This window comes from Saccostrea echinata, unplaced genomic scaffold, assembly GCF_033153115.1.
Source record: "Saccostrea echinata isolate AGI-Se365-2 ecotype Australia unplaced genomic scaffold, CSIRO_AGI_Sech_v1 ptg000030l, whole genome shotgun sequence".
Taxonomy (NCBI): domain Eukaryota; kingdom Metazoa; phylum Mollusca; class Bivalvia; order Ostreida; family Ostreidae; genus Saccostrea; species Saccostrea echinata.
The window spans coordinates 6,569,970-6,580,571 of record NW_026889779.1 but is presented as its reverse complement, the minus strand read 5'-3'; the positions used below and the strand labels follow the sequence as shown (position 1 = coordinate 6,580,571).

The following is a 10,602-nucleotide window of genomic DNA, read 5'->3' as shown; positions in this document are numbered from 1 at the left end:
AAGCAGTTCGAAAAAACAAGAAAATCATTCATTCCGTTGATGCAAATGAAATCAACCAATACAAATTGACGTCACAGAACTTATACCAGAATATTCCATTAGAAGTTGAATTACAACTTCCAACATTTGTCCCTTCGCAGATAAATTCTGTTCAACAGAAATTTGGAGTCCTAAGTGCTCCTGTGATTTTGTGTCAACCCAAAACAAGAATAGAATCAGTCTCAAAAACCTCGGAAGCCGCTAGACAAAGCCATTGAAATAAAAACATTTTCTGCTGAGAACAACTTGAGGCAGATGGCTTGTCTTGGAACTGATGAGGCTTGGATAACGTACTCGTATAAAGAAATGTCAATCATCCAACGAATAAACACACAGGATTTCATACTGGAGACCGTTATCTCTAGTTGTGTGGATTGGAATATGGTCATCCGAGTGACATTTTGATAAAAAAAAAAACGGAGAGCTATTATATACAGATAGAATGAAAAGATCTGTTAATATTGTCAGAGATGGCAAATCTACCAACTTTATCACGGTGCAAAAGGGATGCATGGAGACGCTAGGACTTTGCGGCACAAAATCAGGCGACTTGCTGGTCGCTATGGGTACTTCTTGTTAGGGAACTTATAACATTGTGCGCCACGAAGGACAAAAAGTTAAGCAGGAGATTAAAAAAGATGACCAGGGGAATTCTTTATTTAATAAAGGAGATATAATGTTCTACGTGGCAGAGAATGTCAATGGGGATATATGTGCTTGTGACGTGAACGCCAGGGCCGTTGTTGTGGTCAACAAGAAGGGGAAACTCCGATACACATGTAAAGGAATGCAAACGATGGAAGGAAAGTTTATTCTATGTACCATTATTACGGACGCCATGGATCATATCCTGGTGGGTAATAATGGAAATAAATGCATCATTATCAATCAGCACGGGCAGTTTCTCCGTAGTCTGGATAACTATGATAGATTAAGTATTGACGATCTAGGACGACTCTGGGTGGGGGAATCTGGAGGTAATGAGGTGAAAGTCTTCAAATATACCGAATAGTAAACAGTCATAGTATTCGGGTTAGCACTGCCCTCTCACCAACAGAAAACTAGTCATTGTAATGTATATAATGAATATATTTAAATGATGCCAAAGTGTCAGATGAAATGTACATGTATATATTATGTGATTAATTAGTACTGTGTAATTTGCAAATAAAGATGCTTGCAAGGATATTTGTAATTTGGAGACTGTTTAAAAATTGAGAGAATTATATTTCTTGAAGAGATTACTTTGTTCTTATTACTGAGTAAATAATTACGAACAAATTTGTGTAGATAGAAAGAAAACGTGTCCCGTTTTAACATAATGTTTAAATATATTTAATGGATATTTTAAGAACAGTTTGAAGTTGTGCATGCACAACTTTATACTTATATAGCAAACTCAAGCATACCACTAGTCGTATTACACTATGAATTACACTTTTGCCTAAAATCACAACCTCGTGCATTGCTAAGATCTGATTTTCACATGATCTTGAAACTGTGGGTTAAAAAGCTTAAATAGCTATGTAAGCAGATAGAAAAAAAATCAGAGAAATCGCACCTATAACTACATGTACCAAACAGAGTAAGATTTTTTCTTGGAAAATTGAATCTGGTGCGTGGGTTTTCATGGGAGAAATCCTACTCTAGAGCCCGCTTTCCAGTTGGGGGGGGGGGGGGACCCACTCTTGAGCCCATTTTCCAGTAAAAAAAATCTTATTCTCGAGCCAATTTTCCGGGGGCGAAAGGGGGGGGGGGGTAGGGGTAGAGGAGAAAGACTACTCAAGACCAGTAGCAGACGGTTAGTACATTATGTCATTAAAAGGCAATACGAGTAAAATAATTTGCATTGTAAATGGCTAGATAACAGTATGGATTTTGAAAGGTGGCAGCCAGGGGGGGAAAGTCAACTGAAAAAAACTTTGACAAGCAAGCAAAACAAACAAAAAGAACAAAAACAAAACCAAAAACAAAATAAAAGAAAGAAAGTTGTCCAAACTCAAAAATCCTGTTTCGTAATTGGGGGAGGGGAGGGGCAACTTTCTTCCATAAAAAAGATTTTATTAATACATTACCAGTGCTACCACAGCAAGTTGTGGGTCCAAACAGCCTTTCCATGAATATTTTCAATAGTAAAAGATTATGTATAGATAAGAGCGGGTGGTGCCAGCACCCCCCCCCCCCGATACTATGTGCCTAAGTATCTATCGCTTGAAAAGGTCAAAGAGAATTGGGTACCATGTGCAGCTAGGTTACATATTTACATGTACATAGTAGGCCTACATTGAACCAAGTCCGTGGCCACCCCTTGGAACTTGAAATAATAAAATATCTTTTTATTCATTAAAATTAAAAGCCCATAACAGGCCCGTAGAACGCGGGAGGGGGGGGGGCTTTTTTCTGAGTATAGCATTTTGTTATAGTTAATTTTCGTTTAGATGCTGGTTAACCCCCCCCCCCCCCCACACACACACTTTTTGTTGCTGTTAGGTCGAGCACTGGCAAGTTCCAGGATTTGGACAGTTAATTAGGTTTTTTTGGCGTACTCGTGGTACCAAAAAGTTCCAAAAAGAAATAAACTCACTTTGATTTAATGGATATATAGCAAATTACATGTAATAGTAGGTTTAATTTAATTTTATTGTTCTTTATTAAAATTAGCACTGTTCAGACTTTGTTTCGGTAATACAACATTACATACGACGTCATGTGACGTCAGAGTGTAGACGTACCAAATACGTGCGGTTTGAAGAGCCCGATCTAAATTAAAACTGACAAGGTATCTGCGCTCGCCCTAACGGTCGCACCGTCAACATATTATTATGACACATTAAATGGTATATGGGATCATGACTCTCTTGGGGGTCAACCCAACCCCCTGAAATAATCATATATCTAATTAAGAAATAGGCCCTAAATAACAAGTTTAAAAACTTCTCTGGGAAATGAAGTGGGTCGGTCACGTGATCAAATCCAGTGAAGACCGATTTGATCACGTACCGACCCACTTCATCTCCCAGTGAAGTTTTTAAACTTATTATTTATTACTTATATATACGTTTGAGACGGACAATTGAATATAATCGAATATAAATATTGCACTAACTGATAGTCGTAGATTTTGACAAATTACGCACTTGGACTTTTAGTTAATTTGGAAAACGAATTAAGAACTATTTTTTGTGTTATTTATAATTCTTTTTCATTTTCACAAGTTCTTGGTGTAAATCGGCTTGAAAAGCGGTTACGCTTCAAATTCATCTGGCAAAGGATTCTGTTTTGTAGGGAATATTCTGTGAAAGGCGACTTGTGATCAATTATAGTGAGCATATTGGTGTCTGGGAATTTTTGTATTCGTGAGAACCCATATTCGATGTAAAAAAAAAACACAAGAAACACGTCCGATGTTTGATGATAAAGAGTTGGAGGAATTTCGGTCGGAAAGGGATGGATGGAGACACTTGTCTGCACTAGTTAACTTGGAATCAAGTTTTAAATTTGATCAGATACATAAAATCTAAGATTTCAATAAGGCATATTTATCATGATGTTGACACGGAGACACAGGCGACAGCTTACATTGTTAAGACAACGATCTCGATGATGGAGGTGTGCCTACCGAACTTCCAAAGTGCAGTGTTTGTCAGCTGTTTGTGGCGTGATTGCATTACATTGACATTTTCCAACAAATTTTCAAATTTATTGTGAGTAAAGTTTATTGAAAAAAAAAAATATAGCATTCGAAGGTCTACAAGAAAAATAAGGGTAAACGTTGAGACTATGCAGCTCAGACATGAAATTTATAACAGGTAGTTTTCTATTCTGTATGTAAAATCGATCAAGAACTGTATTAATTACTCGTTTACTTTGTAAATAAAATGATTATTATTTTACTTGGGTATTTTGTACATTTTTATGCATGAAAAACATGCTATATTGCTAAGTAGAGCAAGTCTTTTTATTGCTAGCGCTCTCGAGCGCTAGCAACTAAGTTAGTCTATGTTTCTGAAATACGCATGCTCGACTTCACGGTCGGGGATTCTGGGAAAACTACTGTAGATAGACTGTACGATAACAATTTAGTTTTGTCATACAAAAATAGAAATGATCCGAATTTACACTGACCTTTCCTGTCTGATATGCGCGATATACATTTCGTAGGTTAGAGACAGTCAATACCAGTCTAGATCCGGATTCTGAATTTTTTTTTAATTTATTGTCTAACCTACACATAAAAGTACAAGAAAAAATTTGGCCATATAATGCCAAGATTCTAGACATCTAGCTTTCCTTATAGTTTTACCACCTTCGTGGATAATTCCGGCAAGCTCGGAAAAATACAACAACAACAAAAATCTTTTTCAGAGTATGTCGGAAAGACATGTCAATTTAGTGTTTATCATCTGAAAATACATATGATCTGAAATTTTTTGTTTTGTTGTCTAACCTGCACGTAAATGAACAAAAAGTGACAGTAACTCGGATCTTATAAAACCAAGACTGTTATTTCTAAAGTTGTAATGAATACATAGCTTTTCTTATGTACCTTCATGGATCTTTCCGGCAAGCTCGGAAAACCGCGGCAACCTCGGACATGTTTTCCGAGCTTGCCGGAAAGTCCCGAAGATGCTCATTGGTTCTACTGACCTTTTTGATTTTCACCTCGAAATTGAAATTACAGTAAAATACAGAATGTTTAAAGCACAGTTAGGAGTTATGCCATTGCCGACGTGAAGCACACTCTTAGATTCACCATTCTGAATTGTGACCCCCCCCCCCAACTCAACCCGCAGTGCAACCAATCTGCCTTCCTATTAATAATTAATCGATTCAGCAAATTTAACAAATGGTTCAGATATCTTCTTCTGTATTTTATTATGCTACAGCGCTAACTCACCAATCTTTTTAAAAGATAAGCTTGTGTAGATATTACTGCGCTATGTAATTAGGTCACATCATGACCTATGACCTTCGAAAAACTTCATATAGGTATGAAGATATTTGCTCTCTTTATCGCGCAAACGCCTGTCGTGACACGAGGCCTCGGTTTTTAATGTCTCATCTGAAGGACCCGCAACTTTCACTTCAAAGTGCCGAGCGCTTGGCGAAGGAACAGTTGCTACCTATTTTTATCGACTCAGGTCAGTCGCAGCCCGGGCTCGAACCCGCGACCTTCCGATCACGGGGCGAGCGCGTTTGAGGCATGAAGCGCTGCTTATTTTTTCAGAAAAGTTTTTTTAACTGTCTCCGGATTTTTCCGGGTTTTTTCCCCGATCATGACAAGGAACACACGGCGGGTGTGACCGGTCGGCAGGGGATGCAAACTCCTCCATGGCACCTGATCCCACCTCTACATCTGAGGTCCGTGTTTACTCTGCTCCAAATTTGTATCGTTTCATTGGACTTTCGAGATTGAATACTGTTCGTTATCTTCATATTTTATCATAATATGAAGAAATTTTAACAAAGACAATAGGAAGAGTAATAAATTATTATCACAAAATAAAATTAAAAATATGTCAAATATGTGAAAATAAAATTTAGTGTCATACCTACTAAATTCATATTAGAAAACATAATAAAGCGCTGCATCCTACATCAGAATATTACAATGTTATATGTGGTTGTAAGAAAACAATATATCTTTTAGCAAGAGTTATCTTTTTATGAATATTTTTTCACAGGAAAATAAAAATGTAATACTAATAAAAATTCTACATTTGGTACTTGATACATTAAAACATTTTTAAAATGTTCCTTAAAAAGATAGAACTTAATATTCAATTTTAAAGGTTTTAAAACTGGATTTAAATGTTTTTGTCAAATATAAAAGAATTTGAAAAAAAATATAGGCAAAGGATGTTTCGTGCCTGCGCCTATTGCGACACGGAACCTCGGTTTATACTGTCTCACTCGAAGGACCGGTCTCCACGTCCCACAGTGGGATTCGATCCCGCGACGTATGGATCAACTCCTTACTCCGCGACTCTAGAGCAGACGCTATAACCATTGCGCGACGCGGGCGACTCCTACCTTTATGAACTTTTCAAACATGAAAAATTTTCTTCAGTATACAGCAATGCACATATACAGTGTATACTGTGAATAATAATTGTGAAAGACTGTTGAAATGCATGAAATATTTCACTTTTTAATGTTTTAAAATACAGAAAACATTTGATTCAACTATGAAAACAGATTACATCAATGTCATTATGTCGATTAAGTCTGTTTTGGTGATTCTCTATTTTGTTTCAGTATCTGTCTGGTAGACCAACAGGGCGGTATCTGTTTGGATCCCCACCATTTCGCCCCCATACATTGGCTGCCTGATCTCTAGCGGTGTCTTCTGGTCCCTGGCCACTCAATCCGCTCTGATAACGCTCTCTGGCATTACTAAATAGTAATATAAGCATGAACTTAATAAATCATGACGTAGAGACGGATTGCTACACAAGAGCAAGGAAAATATTAGGAAAAAATATTTTAGCCAATGTTTTATCATGCAACGATTTAAAACCTTATTTTGCACAACTTTTTACCTGATTACTCTTGCTGCCCAACGACCCCCGGGACCTCTTCTGGCGGCGTCATAGTTACCACGTGCATGGAAGTACTGATCCGAATTCCGCCAATTAGCTTGTCTCATATCACTGAAAAAGATACGTAGTGCTCACTTTAGTGACAGTCATTTATATTTCAAAATCTGCACGACTTATATTAATGGGGAGATAACTTAATTTCAAATCATAGTTACTTGACTACGTGATTTTTTATGCTGATATATGATGATATGGAATCATTATGTTTCATCATAAGAGTTGAATTTTCGTGAATTTTATGCAGACCCTTTATTCATGAATTTTATTTTACAATATACATATAAATCGTTTGCGTACGATTTCTTACACTCGATTTTTAACCATTAATGTCTTAAAGTTAATATATGAGTGCATTATGTAAATACTGCATGTAGTTTAGGGTAACATTGACAATCCCCCCCCCCCCCTCAACTATATGCAAAATATTTTTTTTATATAAATACTAAATGTTCAATACAAACACATATAACAGTGAACCATTAGCGCATATACATGTATTCCGTGCAGTCAACTTTTTTTTACTAACACCCTTGTTAAAGTATTGTTGACTGTTGTCAGTTCTATCACGCTGGGGGCTTGGTTTCATATTTCAGAGGGTAAGTGTTTCTTAAAACAAGAATAGATATGGGTTACCCCATATCCAAGATATTCGACTTTTAATTTATTCGAATTTTCATTGTGTTCAGATGATTTCTAATAAAAAAAACAAGTATTTACTGACAAAACGTCAGAGATACTCAAGCTGTAGAAAGTCAACTATAAAAGTGCCATATACATAAATATCCTTAAATGACACAATATTTAGGCTACTGAGTTTCAACATCTTTTGTTGATTAAAATATGCATATAGTAGGAAACAAACTGCATGTACATATATAACGTTACATGCATGTAGTGACTTTATCACAAAGTTGCACATGCATAAAAATAGTTTTAATTTCACATAGAACATAAACTAAATATAATTAATCGTATAATTTTAAAAATGTATTTAACGCCTCACTCATTTTCAGGAATATTTAATCAAGATAGCATGTTACAGGCCTATAGCAACGTTTTCAAAGTGAAAGGGGGGGGGGACTCCCAAAAAATCCCGCGTACTATGTGCCTGTGCTACATGTGTACCATCTAACTTTCCAATGATAGAATCTTCTGTAAAAAAAAAATTCAAAACAAGTCCAAGCCGTTATGGATTATCAAAGATGGCCCATTTTCATAAATAGCAAAACTTTAGATCTATCAAGGATAGATTTTAATTTATTTTTTAATTTTGTGCTATTATTAAAAAGTACTATCACTCAAAGTATAGGCAGATGTTAAAGATGGTCCAACCTGTCACCTTTTAGAGTAATCAATGAACTCGTCCAGTGATGCATTGACGGCCGTTGTTAAACCCAAAGGAAAGCGCGAGATCGGTTGCGGCTACGGAGCATCACTGAATATTCCTCCACCATGAACTGATTTTGAATATACAGACGTTTTGAAGATAAACTTCATTTTTGTCTCTAGAAATGTCTTTATTTACAAAATTAGTACGTTTTCGTGTTAGATCGATGACCATAACTCAGCCCCTCTAGCCCAGTCTAGGGCTTCACCTTGAGTAAAAAACCTGCACTTGTTATGAAACTGGTGTATAGTTCTAAACTTCTTTATGTCCGTAGCAAGTACCGATACCCAGTCCGTAGCAAGTAACGATACCCAGTCTACTGATCTAAGCGTCACTAGGGAACGATGCACACACCTGTTCTTGCAAGACCAAATAGCCTAGGTCTACACACGTGCGAAGATCTTTCCGAGCTCGGAAAATCACGTTGCTTTGCCGAGAAGTGTTTAACCATAATAACCATTCCGTTATTTAAAAAAAGAGAGAAAAAACACACACACAGTTAATGATTAACATTCTAACTCAAAAGAAAATATACGGCAATTAACGAACAATAATCATGACCAGTAATATAATTGGTGAAAAGATTTATCATTATCAATCGAAGTGTGACCTATATATTTTCGTGAAAAAGACTGAGGAGGCAGCGAGCGTAGGAATATGAAAACTTTTTATTTGCTTTTCTGGGGAAAAAGTGATTTTCTTAAAATCTTTTAACGTTAATTTTGTTTTCTTTAACGTATTAAATATACATGATTATTCTTAATATTTGTTGTAATGTTTTATCTACTGATCATGAATGGAACTATTTTCTTCGGAGCAATTGTGTGAAGAGTACCTGACTTTAGTAATATATCTTGAATAGATAATATGCACTGATCGAATATATTAAAAATGTTTCTCCACCAATTAGATTCAACTAATTTACATGAAAGTATTTTTTTTTCTATTTTCAAACATTCTAGATATACGAGTATGTCCGAAATCGAAACTTGACAGTAAAGTTATAAAAACGATAAAATTTGAAAAATCGAACTTCATTTTTAAAAAAATCTGACTCCCTCCAATGGCCATCTTTTATTTAAATGAATGGGGTAAAAAGAATTATACTGTTTTATGTATAGTGCAACTTGAAAACAAATAAAAATAATAATTAAAAAAAAAATGATGTTTAGACTTTAGGCAAAGTATACTGAAATCTTATGAAAAATGACCATTCAAAATGAAAATCTTTCTTATTTTATGTCATTGCCTCAATTTAAAAAAAATCAATTGGTAGATGAACATAAATTTTCATCCCGTTCATATAAATTGGGGAAGACTTTTTAACATCGATCATGATCAGGCGGTTGAATAACCCATTACCAAATCACAGGTACTTGTGGACAGGGACCCCCCCCCCCCAATATTCAACCCCAGGGCTTGTTGGACATTTTTTTCACAAATTATATTTATTGCACTTATTCATCATGTGTACCATAGGAAAAAATCGTAAAAACCCCAAAATAATCGTTCTACACAAAAATACCCTACTATATAGTGGGGTATTTTTGTGTGGAGCGATTATTTTGGGGTTTTCACGATTTTTTCCTATGGTACATATGATGAATAAGTGTAATAAATATAATTTGTGAAAAAAAAATGTCCAACAAGCCCCGGGGTTGAATATCGGGGGGGGGGGGGTCTTGTCCACAAGTACCTGTGTACCAAATTCTACAGTCATATCCATCGTCCTATCACACTAAAAAGGAAAATGTGAATCTTATAGAGTATTACAATTCACCAAGGAGGGTCACACTCTCTTCAAAGAATTTCTAACATACTTGCCTAAAAAATGGAATTTAATTTTCGGGATCACACGCATAAAACCATACACTTATAATACAGACACGATTAATTGCACTCACCTGTACGCTCTGTACATATCTCTGGCTCCCTGGGCAGCCTGTCTGGCGAAACTTAGCCTACTACGGAGTCTATCTAGAAATCCTTGTGCTAAAGTTTGCTCAGTCAAGACAAGTGATATTAAAATCACTGCAACTGTGATATTCCTCATTATGAAACTGAAAAAAAAGATAAATTTAAAGATTTAAAAAAAACAAACCGATGAGGTTTAAGTTATTTGTCTTGGAGAGACATCTAAGCTTCAATTCTTAAATGGAAATTGTACACTCTGATGTGCCTATTTTAATTCATTTCTTGATTTACACTTCAAACAGAGCAGCTTCTGGGCGATGTACGGAATAATGCCTATAAAAAAGACAAAAATTTATATCTTAAAAAGCTACATACTAAAGAATGAACTACTTACCGTCTCAATCGAATTACTGACAATAACCATGTAGGCCATATACCTTAATTTATATAAAGTTGATGACCTCATTAGAGATTTTTCAAAAACATTAATTAACTTCCTATTTGTATTGCGGAGTCCGCTTCCAATGCAATAAGGAAGAACAAGATATCATCTGACTCCTTGTAGTGCTTACCGGCCAATCATGCAAAAATAATAATGAAGTGGAATCAAATCATGTGTCGCATTCATGTAAAAGTGGTTTTGATTCTATATGTATGACA

The 10,602-nt window shown here is 35.7% G+C and overlaps 2 protein-coding genes across 3 annotated transcripts in view; one reads left to right on the top strand and one right to left on the bottom strand.

The window, feature by feature from the left end:
- The first annotated feature begins 715 nt into the window (after positions 1 to 715).
- LOC133196144 (uncharacterized) lies at positions 716 to 1,051 on the top strand. The gene has a single exon (XM_061332077.1). The coding sequence runs from the start codon at positions 716 to 718 to the stop codon at positions 1,049 to 1,051; it is 336 nt and encodes a 111-aa protein (XP_061188061.1).
- Positions 1,052 to 6,164: 5,113 nt separating this feature from the next.
- LOC133197177 (serum amyloid A protein-like) overlaps positions 6,165 to 10,602 on the bottom strand; it is a 270,340-nt gene continuing 265,902 nt past the window's right edge. The window contains exons 2-4 of one of the 2 annotated variants that reach the window (XM_061333067.1): positions 9,933 to 10,065; positions 6,582 to 6,692; positions 6,165 to 6,435 (exon numbers count right to left, since the gene is read on the bottom strand). In XM_061333067.1, the coding sequence (XP_061189051.1) occupies positions 6,294 to 6,435; positions 6,582 to 6,692; positions 9,933 to 9,949 (270 nt within the window). In that variant the 5' untranslated portion in view covers positions 9,950 to 10,065 and the 3' untranslated portion in view covers positions 6,165 to 6,293. Of the gene's footprint in view, positions 6,436 to 6,581; positions 6,693 to 9,932; positions 10,102 to 10,602 lie in introns of those variants that run through there. The other variant, XM_061333066.1, reaches the window with a different exon arrangement.